At 38.2% G+C, this 12,194-nt stretch overlaps 1 protein-coding gene across 2 annotated transcripts in view; it reads right to left on the reverse strand.

Annotated features, from left to right (window-relative positions):
• LOC123746673 (solute carrier family 22 member 21-like) overlaps positions 1 to 12,194 on the reverse strand; it is a 129,986-nt gene that overhangs the window by 72,946 nt on the left and 44,846 nt on the right. For both annotated transcript variants that reach the window (XM_069316837.1, XM_069316836.1), the window contains 2 exons: positions 7,265 to 7,626; positions 2,198 to 2,363 (listed from right to left, as the gene is read on the reverse strand). In XM_069316837.1, the coding sequence (XP_069172938.1) occupies positions 2,198 to 2,363; positions 7,265 to 7,626 (528 nt within the window). The remainder of the gene's footprint in view (positions 1 to 2,197; positions 2,364 to 7,264; positions 7,627 to 12,194) is intronic.

The raw sequence follows: 12,194 nt of genomic DNA on the forward strand, positions 1-12,194 counted from the left end.
CTCTCAGGCCCAGTATCAAGCCTGAGGAGACCTATGGCTGCAGATAAACAATACTAGTAGAAATCTAAGTTTGTCAGCTGATTATATTTCTCCAGTAGCATTATACTAAGGAGATTACAGCTGACTATACCAACAGAGGTTGATGTTAGTATCATCATTTGAAGCTGAAGATGAGTTCATGAGGCTTCAGTGGCAAATCAGTGAACAGTAGCCTAAAACAGCTACAAGTCACTGCGACCAATGTCACTGAACCCACTGCAGTCTCAGAACCATACTTTACTTTAATGATGAGCTATTCAATATTCTGAATCAATTAACTAAATTAAACCCCAATAAATCTGATGACTGATTTGATACATTTATTATTTAATCAAGATGTATTCCATGGGCCTCAGTGTTTATATATCAGTGACCAGTTACCTGAACAAACTTCAAGTTATATCTAATGTCACTGATCTCACTGCAGTCCCTGAATCATACTTGACTGTAGTACTTGATCACATTCAGTCTTCTGGGTTAAATAATATGTAATTAGGCTTGAATATTAGCCTTTCAAGAGTTGACAGGGAAATGAAATCGCATTAGACTTCTAACCCCTGCAACTCTAGTACGGGACATCCGTCCTGTACGAACAGACGCACAAATGTGTGATTACTAACTACTAACATCAAATTAATCTAATAATTCGAAGGAGGAGTATCGGTGTTCGTCTGTTCTAATTAGGACTTCGACCCGTGAGCAGCCCCTGGGGAATTATGTCGGAAAATCCGACACCATTTAATAATCATACAGATAATAGCTGTATTGTATAAACAAGTTAACTCATAGAAAACATAACTTGTAGTGGAATTACCGTCTATAGAAAACGGGATATCATCACCACATACTATTATAATTCACCAGCTATTCTGCTGGGAATTATTCTTAAATACATTAGTCTTTGGACTTTACCATCAGAAAAACATCTCATATAAATTAACTTAATTATCAATATTAAAGTAGAGTAAATGTGACCCTTCTATCACTTATTGACATCTGGACAATGTAAGCTAGGCGTCGGAGTGAGGAAGGAGGGGCAGCCATTGTTGTGTCACCTCCGAGACGCGTGGAGCAAATTCGGCTCCTATTATATCTGGACAATGTCGGCCAGTAGCGTCAGTAGTATGGAGTGTTAGACATTGCCATTGTTATATTAGACCAGAGGCTCACGGGAGCAAATTCGGCTCCTGTTAATTTTACTTGGACGTAGTGTTATGGAAACCAAAGGTGTACCATTATCAACACGCTGTCAACAAATCAAGTTAAGTGTTCTTCCGAAACCCATGTATCTTTCATTTATGGCCATTAATGTCATTATATAGGGTGATCCGGTTAGAGCACGTGGTAGCCTCAAACTAAAGGTAATTAAGCCAGGTCTTCATTGTTCCATGTACAGTATTTTCTCTGATATACCTGTCATATATAGGATTCTGGCTTTACAGCTAGCGCCCTTTTGACAGGTCAAGACGAGGAAGCATGCTTTGTGCATCAGTTACCAGGGTGATGGAAGCTACCTCAAAGAGGGAAAATGTGGTGTCTACACCCTAGTTATACCTGGTGGACTAACCTGCTGTACTATAAGATAAGGAACCTCTTCAATGTGTGTAGTTAATATTGTAGTTTGATTGGCTGCATATATATAAATTCATTTAATATAAACCCCTCCTAATGTGTAGAGGATCGATTTGTGAGATTATGAGATTATTGCAGAAATACAGTCCACTCATTATTATACAAATTGCTATCGAAGTATATAAATTAACGTAAATATAAATTCATATAAATTAAATAAATATAAATCTCACAGGTCGGTTCCCACAACCATCACTCACACCACCACCATCACTCACACCACCACCATCACTCACACCAGCACCATCACTCACACCACCACCATCATTCACACCATCACCATCACTCACACCATCACCATCACTCACACCACCACCATCACTCACACCATCACCCTCACTCACACCACCACCATCACTCACACAACCACCATCACTCACACCATCACCATCACTCAAACCACTGCTATCACTCACACCATCACCATCACTCACACCATCACCCTCACTCACACCATCACCATAAGCATGAGTATACTCATTACTTCAGGTGACCAGGAGACTGTAAACACAAGCTTGCCACTCACTACTTGTCCCCGATGAGCGGTAGTATCAAAGTGCCAAACGCGTTTCCAGCATTGTTAACAGAGAGAAGATGGTGAGAGAAGGTCTCTCTCTCACAGTACCACTCGTTACTGGTGGCCACCGTCGATGCCATCTGTGAAGAGTCGTACTCCCATCCACTCCTGCACTCTGAGGTATAGATCAGTCATTAGGTCTGGTTGTGGTGGATGTATTTACTGTAGATCCTACCTGTAGGATCAAACTGTTAGCTGTTATATCCTGCCTTTCTGACAACCTGTCGTTTAATGTACTTGTTCTCTCTCTCTCTCTCTCTCTCTCTCTCTCTCTCTCTCTCTCTCTCTCTCTCTCTCTCTCTGAACATGCAATATGCATATACAACAATTATCCAACATAGTAACACTCTTATTTTTATTATCGTTACTTTGATGCAACGCTGAGACAATGTTGCGGTTATTATTTGTCCCAGTATGATGAGCAGCTTGAAATCTGATCAACAATTCTATGGAAAACTTAACCCACATTTTATTTCACAGAATTATTTATCACAATACGTGTTCGACCACAATCACCTTATAACACCCTAGAAACAATGACAATACCACCTTATAACACTAGAAACAATGACAATACCACCTTATAACACTAGAAACAATGACAATACCACCTTATAACACTAGAAACAATGACAATACCACCTTATAACACTAGAAACAATGACAATACCACCTTATAACACTAGAAACAATGACAATACCACCTTATAACACTAGAAACAATGACAATACCACCTTATAACACTAGAAACAATGACAATACCACCTTATAACACTAGAAACAATGGCAATACCACCTTATAACACTAGAAACAATGACAATACCACCTTATAACACTCTAGAAACAATGACAATACCACCTTATAACACTAGAAACAATGACAATACCACCTTATAACACTAGAAACAATGACAATACCACCTTATAACACTAGAAACAATGACAATACCACCTTATAACACTAGAAACAATGACAATACCACCTTATAACACTCTAGAAACAATGACAATACCACCTTATAACACTAGAAACAATGACAATACCACCTTATAACACTAGAAACAATGACAATACCACCTTATAACACTAGAAACAATGACAATACCACCTTATAACACTCTAGAGACAATGACAATACCACCTTATAACACTAGAAACAATGACAATACCACCTTATAACACTCTAGAAACAATGACAATACCACCTTATAACACTAGAAACAATGACAATACCACCTTATAACACTCTAGAAACAATGACAATACCACCTTATAACACTAGAAACAATGACAATACCACCTTATAACACTAGAAACAATGACAATACCACCTTATAACACTAGAAACAATGACAATACCACCTTATAACACTAGAAACAATGACAATACCACCTTATAACACTAGAAACAATGACAATACCACCTTATAACACTAGAAACAATGACAATACCACCTTATAACACTAGAAACAATGACAATACCACCTTATAACACTAGAAACAATGACAATACCACCTTATAACACTAGAAACAATGACAATACCACCTTATAACACTAGAAACAATGACAATACCACCTTATAACACTAGAAACAATGGCAATACCACCTTATAACACTAGAAACAATGACAATACCACCTTATAACACTCTAGAAACAATGACAATACCACCTTATAACACTAGAAACAATGACAATACCACCTTATAACACTAGAAACAATGACAATACCACCTTATAACACTAGAAACAATGACAATACCACCTTATAACACTAGAAACAATGACAATACCACCTTATAACACTCTAGAAACAATGACAATACCACCTTATAACACTAGAAACAATGACAATACCACCTTATAACACTAGAAACAATGACAATACCACCTTATAACACTAGAAACAATGACAATACCACCTTATAACACTCTAGAGACAATGACAATACCACCTTATAACACTAGAAACAATGACAATACCACCTTATAACACTCTAGAAACAATGACAATACCACCTTATAACACTAGAAACAATGACAATACCACCTTATAACACTCTAGAAACAATGACAATACCACCTTATAACACTAGAAACAATGACAATACCACCTTATAACACTAGAAACAATGACAATACCACCTTATAACACTCTAGAAATAATGACAATACCACCTTATAACACTAGAAACAATGACAATACCACCTTATAACACTCTAGAAACAATGACAATACCACCTTATAACACTAGAAACAATGACAATACCACCTTATAACACTAGAAACAATGACAATACCACCTTATAACACTAGAAACAATGACAATACCACCTTATAACACTAGAAACAATGACAATACCACCTTATAACACTAGAAACAATGACAATACCACCTTATAACACTAGAAACAATGACAATACCACCTTATAACACTAGAAACAATGACAATACCACCTTATAACACTAGAAACAATGACAATACCACCTTATAACACTAGAAACAATGACAATACCACCTTATAACACTAGAAACAATGACAATACCACCTTATAACACTCTACAGATAATGACAATACCACCTTATAACACTCTAGAAACAATGACAATACCACCTTATAACACTCTAGAGACAATGACAATACCACCTTATAACACTTGAAACAATGACAATACCACCTTATAACACTAGAAACAATGACAATACCACCTTATAACACTTGAAACAATGACAATACCACCTTATAACACTAGAAACAATGACAATACCACCTTATAACACTCTGGAAACAATGACAATACCACCTTATAACACTCTAGAGACAATGACAATACCACCTTATAACACTCTAGAAACAATGACAATACCACCTTATAACACTCTAGAAACAATGACAATACCACCTTATAACACTTGGAACAATGACAATACCACCTTATAACACTAGAAACAATGACAATACCACCTTATAACACTAGAAACAATGACAATACCACCTTATAACACTTGAAACAATGACAATACCACCTTATAACACTAGAAACAATGACAATACCACCTTATAACACTTGGAACAATGACAATACCACCTTATAACACTAGAAACAATGACAATACCACCTTATAACACTAGAAACAATGACAATACCACCTTATAACACTTGAAACAATGACAATACCACCTTATAACACTAGAAACAATGACAATACCACCTTATAACACTCTAGAGACAATGACAATACCACCTTATAACACTAGAAACAATGACAATACCACCTTATAACACTCTAGAGACAATGACAATACCACCTTATAACACTCTAGAGACAATGACAATACCACCTTATAACACTAGAAACAATGACAATACCACCTTATAACACTCTAGAGACAATGACAATACCACCTTATAACACTAGAAACAATGACAATACCACCTTATAACACTAGAAACAATGACAATACCACCTTATAACACTAGAAACAATGACAATACCACCTTATAACACTCTAGAGACAATGACAATACCACCTTATAACACTCTAGAGACAATGACAATACCACCTTATAACACTTGAAACAATGACAATACCACCTTATAACACTCTAGAGACAATGACAATACCACCTTATAACACTAGAAACAATGACAATACCACCTTATAACACTAGAAACAATGACAATACCACCTTATAACACTCTAGAAACAATGACAATACCACCTTATAACACTAGAAACAATGACAATACCACCTTATAACACTCTAGAGACAATGACAATACCACCTTATAACACTAGAAACAATGACAATACCACCTTATAACACTAGAAACAATGACAATACCACCTTATAACACTCTAGAGACAATGACAATACCACCTTATAACACTTGAAACAATGACAATACCACCTTATAACACTAGAAACAATGACAATACCACCTTATAACACTAGAAACAATGACAATACCACCTTATAACACTAGAAACAATGACAATACCACCTTATAACACTAGAAACAATGACAATACCACCTTATAACACTAGAAACAATGACAATACCACCTTATAACACTAGAAACAATGACAATACCACCTTATAACACTTGAAACAATGACAATACCACCTTATAACACTAGAAACAATGACAATACCACCTTATAACACTAGAAACAATGACAATACCACCTTATAACACTAGAAACAATGACAATACCACCTTATAACACTAGAAACAATGACAATACCACCTTATAACACTAGAAACAATGACAATACCACCTTATAACACTAGAAACAATGACAATACCACCTTATAACACTAGAAACAATGACAATACCACCTTATAACACTAGAAACAATGACAATACCACCTTATAACACTAGAAACAATGACAATACCACCTTATAACACTAGAAACAATGACAATACCACCTTATAACACTCTACAGATAATCACAAATCACCAATACTAGCAGTCAGACAAGCAGGAAAACATTCTTTTTATATAGATATAAACAATAATATGACATGGCAAATGACTAGACAGGGAGACTCCCTTTTATAGATATAGCAATATATCCGGCCTACAACTTTGTTCCAACATAGAGACATTCTCTTTAATTTATATTTTATTGGTATAGGAATATTTTTGTGTAAGGTACATATTAATACCGAAAGAAAAGTTGGGTGATATGAAAATCAAATAACTATCATTTCAAAATTCTAATATACATGATCATAATTTATAAGTTGCAATTTATATACTCTCAGGCACAAATTAATCACTAATTTCTCTTTTAAGCTTTTATGATTATTTGATTTCTGAATTTTTTTTTACTTATAGAATTTAATTAAACTGCAGCTCATTAGATAACAAAAATATTTCCTGAATTTTTAGTAAATTCTTTATATAATACATATTTTCCTCAGAATAAATTATCAATTATTATACAATTCACACGTGATGTTTACCAATGAATTAAGACAACATACAAACCTTCAGTATCATGGCTGAGAGAGAAGCTTGCGTTAACATCCTCACTGGGAGAGTAGATAACGTCTCCACCCTCACTGGGAGAGTAGATAACGTCTCCACCCTCACTGGGAGAGTAGATAACGTCTCCACCCTCACTGGGAGAGTAGATAACGTCTCCACCCTCACTGGGAGAGTAGATAACGTCTCCACCCTCACTGGGAGAGTAGATAACGTCTCCACCCTCACTGGGAGAGTAGATAACGTCACCACCCTCACTGGGAGAGTAGATAACGTCACCACTCTCACTGGGAGAAAAGATAACGTCACCACTCCAGGTAATCGTGTACATGAGACAGCTGGAATGCTTCCCGAGATCACCAGACCTGTGGGAGATAGTTATTCTTCTTATTATTAACACTATACCGAAGAACAAGAAAAAGTTTACACACAGTATGAGTACACTGTTGCTATAAGTAAAGGTTTACACTCAGTATTAGAACACTGTTGCTATAAGTAAAGGTTTACACTCAGTATTAGTACACTGTTGCTATAAGTAGAGGTTTACACACAGTGTCAGTTCACTGTTGCTATAAGTAAAGGTTTACACTCAGTATTAGAACACTGTTGCTATAAGTAAAGGTTTACACTCAGTATTAGTACACTGTTGCTATAAGTAGAGGTTTACACACAGTGTCAGTTCACTGTTGCTATAAGTAAAGGTTTACACTCAGTATTAGTACACTGTTGCTATAAGTAAAGGTTTACACTCAGTATTAGTACACTGTTGCTATAAGTAGAGGTTTACACACAGTGTCAGTTCACTGTTGCTATAAGTAGAGGTTTACACTCAGTATTAGTACACTGTTGCTATAAGTAAAGGTTTACACTCAGTATTAGTACACTAAGTGTGGCCAGAGTCAGATTATGCGACGATTAAATGTATTTTTTTCCAAATATATGTTGTATTTCTAAATAAAAATAAACGTCAATCTATAATATTATTAAAGAAAACAAGTGATACATACAATTAAAGTTTTGAAAACTGAATTTTTGTTAATATATTGGGATTTGGTAATGAATTCTAATATTGCAAATCACCTATGATGTAATTATCCTGTGTACAACAGTATTTAAAACATAACACATGTCTTTAATGTTATTTTGACTAAGCACATATTCTATATGACAATTTGCTATCTATTATAATACACTGTCGATGTTTAAAATGAGCATTCAGCATTTAAATATTTTATTGAAGGTTAACCCAGCAAACTTTCTTGTTTTCTAAACGTCTTAAAAACAAAGTTTTATTGTTTTATTCACGTTTTAAATTACGTCTTTTACCTATCGGGCGCTCGGAATTCGTAGTCCTAGAGTCAGGGAATCGATCCCCGGCAGATGCGGAAATAAATGAGCAGAATTTCTTACACCCTGAGGCCTCTATTTACCTAGCAGTAAATTGGTACCTGGGAGTTAGATGTTAACTATCGTTCGTTATGGCTCGTGACCCTACAACAGCCAAACTTTAAATGTCTAGGGTTACTACAACTGCTGTTCTCTAGAGCGGGTCACCAGTATAACCCCATAATAAGTACTAAGCAACTTGGTAAAATTTTCCCTTAGGACTGAAGAAATATACATATAAAATTTATATATATATATATATTCAATATAAATCTCAATAATATATATAAGTACAGATGGTCACTATATTTCAATATTAAAGCAAACATCAAAATACTGTCTCTCCCAGAATAAAGATCTACTACATGACACAACAGGAAGTCTCAGACTTAACTCCCACATGTTATCCCTCCTGGTCCCTTGAAGCTACTGACTCTCCCGCCGTCTCTACCCATAATCCTCTCCCCCTCTGCCTCATCCAGGATGAGGGATGGAAAATAAAGACTTTTTAATATTTAAAACTAATTGAACAACCACTTGTTCTTAAAATACATAAGAATGTAAATTAAATATAATAGTTACTTTCAAAATATATAAGTTACAATGCCACCTGCTTAATTACAGTAAATTAACAATTATATGAAAATTAAAAAGTGACATCTGGAACTCCCATAACTGAACAGGTCCAGCAATTCTAATTTCCCGAATCTAACAGGTATTAGACGTATGAAGAGCCACCGCGCTCCTGTCCCCACTGATATTGCCACACTACACGATAATTTACAAAAATATAATATATGTACTTATACAGGTAATGATGAAATGGAACAAAATAGTTTATTTAAATTTATATAGGTATCCAGCTAGGAGTACGTAACATTAGACAGCTGCTATGAGCTGCTTTCTGTGTGTGTGTGTGTATTGTTACAGAGCCCCTCCTGTTTCTTCCCAATGCCAGCGTTAAGAGTCATATTCACTAACCCTACTGGTTCCCTGAGATGCAGGGAGTCTTCAGGTCTGTGAGGCGACCGAATTGGTTACCTATATAGGGGGAAATTTGTGTTTATAAGTTTGTAGGTAAAGACGGAGGCGACCCCCTTGCCTACATGTCCGCCATTTTTGTGGACAATGCCAGCAGGCTGGTAATTGGCTAGCTGAGGTCACGTGACATGGCTAACCAATCAGGGCTTGCCGTGACGTCACCAAGAGACCTGTTCCAATGCCAGCGGAGGCGTGGCCGCAGAGCTGAACTGACTTCGGACGAGCGCAGAAGTGCGTCAGAGAGCTCCAGAGATTGGTCATTCTGGGAGCCTTACTCAGTAGATTTCAGGCAGCCATCGCAGTCTACCATTGTCGAGGAATATCAGTGTACTCCCAGGGAGCACTGGAAGCCAAGTTATAGTGGGCACACGAGTGCCAAGAACTTGAAGACATTAGTCGGCGAGTGGAGGTGAGCGACGACTCTGGAGGGCAAGTCTGGCGCCTGTGAGTCTAGCTTGGTACGATGAGCAGTGCTGCAGTGATTGGATCACGTCTGCTGAGAGGTTGGAGGGACGACTCCATTTCCGGATCCAGGAGAGAATGTCTCGTTGAAGGAGCAGGTGTGTGTATACAGTGACAGGTTCAGTGACCACTAGTTGGACCAGAATTGGAAAATCTGAACTATAGGAAGTAGACGTGATTTCTCCACGAAACCTGAGACCTCACAACACGCTACTAGATCGTCGAGGAGCGACCAAGGACCGTGGGACCTCACACCATTGGCGGACAGGCGTCGTGGACAGGAGTGATTAAGGTAGATCATATTTCCCTCCCAATGCCCCTTGATGATAGGCTAGACAGGCTGGTAGATATATATATATATATATATATATATATATATATATATATATATATATATATATATATATATGACATTAGCATATTTATTATTATATTAGTATTAGAATAGGCTGTAGGGCAGCCTGTAGTTTCTACTGATTGGAGAAGACAGTGTGTGGATGACGTGGCAGTTGGTGAGGCAGCAGATGATGTTGATGAGCTGCCCGCCTCCCCCCCCCCCCCCCTCTCGAGAGGGTGCGAGTCCCCCATTTAAATCTGCCCAGCTGACGGAGTTACGGAGTTGGCGAGAGGAGAACTGTCAACGTTCACCAGAACATTTATTTCATGTATCCATCCATGTACTATTCTATATACAGTATATGTTTAATGTAGTTTTTTCGTTAGTAAACTTCATATAATTTTACTGACGTGTTTATGTGCGCCTCCATATATCTCTATGAGCATATACGAGTGATACTATAGCAACATACATGAATAATATTATTTTATATGGAAATATTGTAGTGGCTGGCAGAGTTGAAGTTTTTTTTTTTATATAAAAGAAAACTACAAAGTACAAACAGAAAAACCACATTGAAGAAAACATTAGTACATACATGATACACAATACAGGATACAGGAACACAACAGGCAAAGAACCCAAACACAAGAATAATCAAAAGTGAAATATACATGATACAAAGCATATAACAAACCCCATCACGGGCACATAAGACAAGCTAAAATCAGTACAGGACACAAGGCATTAATAACAGAAGACAGAACCACACAGGGTACCGTAAGTACAAATAACAAACAAAAGGCACAAAAAACATGCAAACGACCAAAAGGCTGTAAGAACACAAGTACGAAATATATACCACCACCACACTAAACACACCACCACAGCAGCACAACCAGCCACGCATACTACACACAGAGCTGGAAGTATAAAACCACACCCAACCACACAGAACATATACAGAAAGACACAAGCACACGCAAACCCCACACAAGAAACCCATAAGCAGAAAAAGAAAAAAAAACGAACACGCAGGAACCGGAAAACAACCCCCCCCCCCCCGACCCAGACACACACATGCAACCCCACCCTACACCCACGCACCCAGGAGCAAGCAACCCTACATCACACAACAGTCAACAAGGAGGATACTTTTCAGGAAACTTCCCTGACGAGTACTTCCGCTTATAAACCTCCCATATTAAATACTCCAGTTCGGTAGGTGAACGACCCTCACGACACCGTGGGTACTCCATATGCTCGGGAATCACCACATCCGGCGGAAGCGGACGCGCCCAACCACGGTACACCCAAGATGAAGAAGTCGACTTGGAAGGCATGGATACCGCCGTCGAGGAAGCAGGAGACACTGGAATAACGGGCTGAGGCTGCCGAGGCGGCAACACCGCCCCCGACAAAGCAGGAGACACACAAGAAATGGCCGAGACGTGTGGGGCGGCATAACTGCCGCCGACGAAACAGGGGACGGGGGAGAGGGCACAGAACCCGCAGAGCGTGCAGCTTCCTTCAATACCATCACCAGGTCGCCACGTCCACTCTCAATGCCGCAAGGGGGAACCACCCCCCACAGGGAACCCGAAGTATCCGACTCGGGTGACGCACCCGAAGCAAGAGGTACCGGCCCCACACCGGCCCCCACCCCTACAGCAAGAGCCACACCAGGGCTCACACCATCCACCGGAC

Source organism: Procambarus clarkii, chromosome 85, assembly GCF_040958095.1.
Source record: "Procambarus clarkii isolate CNS0578487 chromosome 85, FALCON_Pclarkii_2.0, whole genome shotgun sequence".
Classification (NCBI taxonomy): domain Eukaryota; kingdom Metazoa; phylum Arthropoda; class Malacostraca; order Decapoda; family Cambaridae; genus Procambarus; species Procambarus clarkii.